The sequence below is a fragment of the Hakea prostrata genome, chromosome 4 (genome assembly GCF_041222555.1).
Source record: "Hakea prostrata isolate BN-2017 chromosome 4, UWA_Hpros_2, whole genome shotgun sequence".
In the NCBI taxonomy this organism is placed as follows: domain Eukaryota; kingdom Viridiplantae; phylum Streptophyta; class Magnoliopsida; order Proteales; family Proteaceae; genus Hakea; species Hakea prostrata.
Window position 1 is genome coordinate 21,525,669 of NC_142603.1, and position 5,206 is coordinate 21,530,874.

General features: G+C 36.6%; 1 protein-coding gene across 1 annotated transcript; it reads right to left on the reverse strand.

The window, feature by feature from the left end:
• Positions 1 to 239: 239 nt before the first annotated feature.
• On the reverse strand, positions 240 to 2,291 carry LOC149018479 (WAT1-related protein At4g30420-like). The gene is made up of 7 exons (XM_089154366.1): positions 1,995 to 2,291; positions 1,848 to 1,916; positions 1,633 to 1,749; positions 1,310 to 1,538; positions 1,075 to 1,233; positions 814 to 965; positions 240 to 729 (listed from the first exon to the last, which is right to left on the reverse strand). Exons 1-7 carry the CDS (start codon positions 2,174 to 2,176, stop codon positions 528 to 530), a joined length of 1,110 nt encoding a protein of 369 aa, XP_089010492.1. The 5' UTR covers positions 2,177 to 2,291; the 3' UTR covers positions 240 to 527.
• Positions 2,292 to 5,206: the final 2,915 nt, after the last annotated feature.

Consider the following 5,206-nt stretch of genomic DNA (forward strand, 5'->3'; position numbering starts at 1 on the left):
TCTAAATCCGATATCTTGCCAAAATTTAAAGAATGTATCTGAATTTCAAAAATTTATTGGATATCCAATAATCATCCGGTCTAACAAATACCGATTGTTGATTGTCATATTTTATTTTTATTCTTTTATTTCTAAATTTTTGGATTTTTATCCGGATATTATCCAATCCGATAAGCAAGTATCTAAATTTGCATCCAATTGCTTATTGGACAGATATGAATATTTTTCGGTAAGACAAATTTTGGATTTGGACACACTTAAAGGAATATAAGAATGCAAATTTGGAGGTAGATTTGAACTATCCATTTACATGTCCACCACTCAACCTTGAGAGTATGATATATCCCTAAGTCCGTCCACATTACTTAAAAAAAAACTTAAGCCCACCGCAAGGATGGTACAAGACAAAAATGCGATGCATCATTTGGGAGAAATGGGGAAAAGGGGCCCAATATGGGCCTGGGCTTTGTTACTGGGAATGAACATGGAAGAATCATCACAGCGTACTTAGAGCCCTAGCCTTCTCTCTAATCAGAGTTCTCATGAACCAAAAGAGCCTCATGCAAGTCTCCTTTACTACTTTCTTTCAATGGTTCATCAACCAAGATGGTAACAGTTTTCACTGTATCGCTTATCGGCCCTACCTCTCCTTTAATTTCTTTAAGATCCTTAGCTTTACCCCAGAGCACAATATATAAACCAGCCACCACAGCAACAGAACCTGCCAAGCTGAAATGAAAGAGTAGCAGTTAGCTCTTTTAGTAGCTTTAAACTAGGGATTGCAGATGAGAAAACCATAAGAGACAGAATCACCTTCCAATGAAAAGTTGCTCATGAAGAAGTATACAAGCGAATATGGTAACAATAACGGTGCTAAGAGGATTGAACATTGCTGCGAAGAGAGGTCCTCTTTGTGAAATACACCATGACTGTACATAAAAGGAAACTGCAGATCCTACAAGTCCCTGTATGCACCAACCATTCCAGTTGCATGCATGTAAATAAATTCAGTATAAGAACAGTTACCAACAGCTCAGGTAGTGTAGCTAGATTAAAGCTTGCAGAACTACTTACAGCATAGGCGCAAGATGAGATCTCAGAAATAGAATGTGGAAGCCATGCTTTTGGATCTTGTTCTAAGAAGAAGGCCAGTGTTGCTGATTGTAGTGTTGACAAGAAGCACATCCAAGCACAGAGACACAAGTGGTCAGGATAGCTAGCAGACATTGGGACCTGTTGTTAGACCCATAGAGAGCATTTTAGTTATCCAAACAACGAAAGAGATTGAAACTTTATGATGGCTAAATACCTGCAAAATCAGCCAAAATGACCAGCAGCAGCAGCTTCCAAAGATAAGGAGACAACCTAGTAGCCAATTCTCACCTCCTGAACGAGTTAGCTCTTGGAATGGGAATGTTGAAGTGTTTAGGAGCTTTGGGCCTCTTAACAATACCATGGAAACAGCTCCACCAACACAGACTACTGTTCCTATTAGCTTAGCCGTGCTTCTCAGGCTTCTAATATTGATTTTCTCAAATCTGCAGATCAGTTTATGGAACACAACAAATATTTAACTAAGGATCCTATATACATTGATCTGAGCATGCATGCATGGTTTTTTGATGGACTTACCCTGCAATAGTTGCCATAAGAAATGTAATTGCAGGGACCAGGTTTGACATAGCACTTCCTATTGATGAAGAGGCCAAATAAAGACCCTCAGAAAAGATGTTCTGATTGATCGTCACACTGTAAGTAAAACCAAAACACCATGAAATTCGTCAGCGTAAATATAGGAAGTCATAATGACCAAAATCTGAATACTACAGATTCCCTTATAAACTCACCCAGTGAGAGAAGCAACAAAAATCAAAGAAAAGGTTCTCAATCCCATACAACTTCTTCTTGTCTTTCTCCTGTCAACGAAATCAATTTAGACAAGAAAGACACGGGGGGAGAGAGAGAGAGAGAGAGAGAGAGAGAGAGAGAGAGACCTTTGTGAGAAATAAGCTACCGGTGTGATGAGCAAAGTAGCTATGGCTTGCCTGTAAACAACAAAAACTGTGGGACTCAATCCCTGCAAAAGGGCAGTTCTGGTGAAGAGAGTTAGTCCTGCATAAGTGAACTGCAATACCAACATGGCCGCCACAGGCTTGTAATCTCCTAAACAACCCATGTCTTGCTTACTTCCACAGATTGGAACCTTTCTCTGTTTACCAACTTAGCAATGGAAAACGCTTAGCTTGTGAGCATATACATACAGAGACAGAGATAGAGAAGAAGAAGAAGCAGCTGCTTAATTCCTTCTGGAAGATCATGTGATCGATGCCCTTAAAATGTGGGAGTTCATTTATCTGCAGCCAACTGATCACATGGCTGTTGTCCGTTGATGTCGTCTGCAGTCTATCTCGACCCACCGCATTTGCGTTGTCGTTACATGATTCTGAGTTTTTATTTGTTGATATAAATATGATTCACAGTTACTTAGTTCCATTTTTTTTATTATTATTTTTTTGTCGAAATTACTTATTTAGTTCCACGAACTTACCTTATTTTTGCATGTGTATCCTCTTGACCTGGATCCTCTAAAGCTAGGGCTCGCCCATCGAATAGGCAGGACGCAGTTAGAGATAGAGAGGTATAAGGTGTTCAAGTGCTCTTCATCAAACTTGTCCCTGATGGACTGTTTTTCTATACTCATATGAGATAGTGGGATCCACACTCACAGGGTCTGTCCGATAAGACAGTGTAGGAAGATGGTCTGACGAACAGACTGATCGTAGAAATGATTTTCATTAAGGTATAAAAACCTCTACCAATCCAATGGAAGTTCCATGGCAAGTGACAACCATCTTATACTTGCCAACCATCTTATATTATTTATATCTTCAATATTTGAAAGTTTACTTATTGTTATATAAAGAGATTTATATATATCTTATATTTCAGGTGGATTAGTAATTGTAATATTTTGTGTAATTTTCTATTTGAGTAATTCTTTTACTATAATCTTCTATTCTTAGTAGGTTCGTTTTCTTATGGAAAGTCTATCTCTCATATTTATATGCATTAATTTTCCAATAATACTCATACAAGTACTCAGCCAAATTTGAACTTTACATGATATCAACCTCACCCTTTATCTTGCCTTCTTCCACACAACCTTAAAAGTCCGAATCCGCTACCTATGTGTTTTTTTTTTTTCTCTCTCTTTTTTTGGGGTGGAGGGGGGGGGTGTTGCGAGGGACATGGGCTGTTGTAATACAGCATTTATACTCAATCATAATGAGCTAGGTTTACAATTTGTATTTATAAGTGGAGTTACAAGGGAATGTTACTTAACTACAACAGTATATGCAAATAATCATGTACCCAATGAATGAAAGTTCGTTCATCTCGCCCTATTCGCTGCCCAGCGAACCAGGCGAAATGGCTAAATATCACCGATATTTCGGCGAGATTTCGCCCCCCATTTGGAAAATTTCGCCCCAATTTGAAAATTTTCGCTCCCAGTTTTGGGTATTTTTTGTCAATAATTTTGGTAAATTTGATGCATATCCTAATTTAATGCAAATATGTGATAAATTTGAATTATTTTCTATAAATTCTTCCATTTAAATTCTCCTACCTAGCCAGATTTAACATATTACCTTCTGAGGCCTACATCATTCGGACATAATTGGAATGATTATCCATTCACTCTGAAGATTCTATTACAAACTTTATTCATAATTTAAATTATTTCCATAAATTATTTCATGTATATATTCTTCCCTAACCACATTTGGCATGTTGACTTTTGAGGCTAAATCACTAGAATATAGTTGGTAAGATTGCTCATTAATCTTGAAGATTTTGCTATATAATGTCTTCCTATCTATAAATTATTCTTTGTAGATTCTCCTCCTAATTACATTTAACACATTAACTTTTAAGTCTTGAATCATTGGGATAGAATTGGTAAGATTGGGATAGAATTGCGAGAGAAATCGCCTAAAAAGTGCAAGAGATAGCATAAAAATCGCCCCCAAAAAATGATATTTTGGAATATATCACGATATGTAGCTATATATCGCGACAAATGGCGAGATATGACCGATTTCTCAGCAATATCTTGCAAAAGTCGGTTTCGGCTGGGGTTTCGTTTCTCCCCATGCCGATATCACCGAAATTTGGCGATATTTTGTTCCATGCATGTACCCTCAACAGCCCTCTCAAGCAAAGGGTGCACGTTGGGGGGGTGCCAACGTGAGCTTGTCTTTCTTTCATTTTAGCGGAGTGTCAAACTCTTCATGAGAACACCATCTACCTGATCAAATTGTGGAAAGAAAATGAATATTGAGTTGCCAAGAATCAACCATATATAACGAACATAATGGAAGCCAATCTATCTTGACATGTTTCATACTAGCATGAAAGAAGAACCAAGTGAAAACAAGTTTTAAACCAGTGAAAGCAGGTAAGACATCAGATTTGGATTAGATTAGATCGTGGCATTAACATATCTACATCCAAATGTATTGGATCAAATCCGATCAATTTTTCAGATCAGATAATTACCTACTTACGTTAGTAAGAATTTCATTATAGAATGGAATTAAACATTGAACATCCTATTGATATATCTACCATTTTATTGATAAGGATTAGGGTTAAGAATTTACAATATAACAATTTTGTTAATTCTATTTTCTGATTTTGATAGTTTTTTTATTTTCTTACATTTCTTTGTATTTATTTTCTTTTATATATATTAATTTTTTTTCTTTTTCAACCTTAGTTTCTAAGGCTTTGCCCTGACTAATCCAGTGTTTGACCCGCGTCGCACACCTGGCTATGGTGGGTGTGGGATTTTTTGCATCTACAAATTTCGATACCGGAACCTTGGTTAAGCGGACCAAATTGCTTACCACTTGGACTAACCCCGTTGATTCTTTTATATTTACTTTAATCGATAATCTAAAAATTAATCATATTATCTTAATTTAAAAGAATACATATCCAATAAGATAAATAAATCAGATAACTAATTCATCGGATAATAATTGATTCGAAAGTAATATTCTCACTAAGATAACATGCATGTCCACGACTGCAGTCAGATGAGGATGGATAGTGGAAGCGAATATGCTTTCCACGAATTTTCTGTACGGAAAAAGGAAAAAAATATCTAGACAACTCGTAAGACATAATACTTTAGTCATCA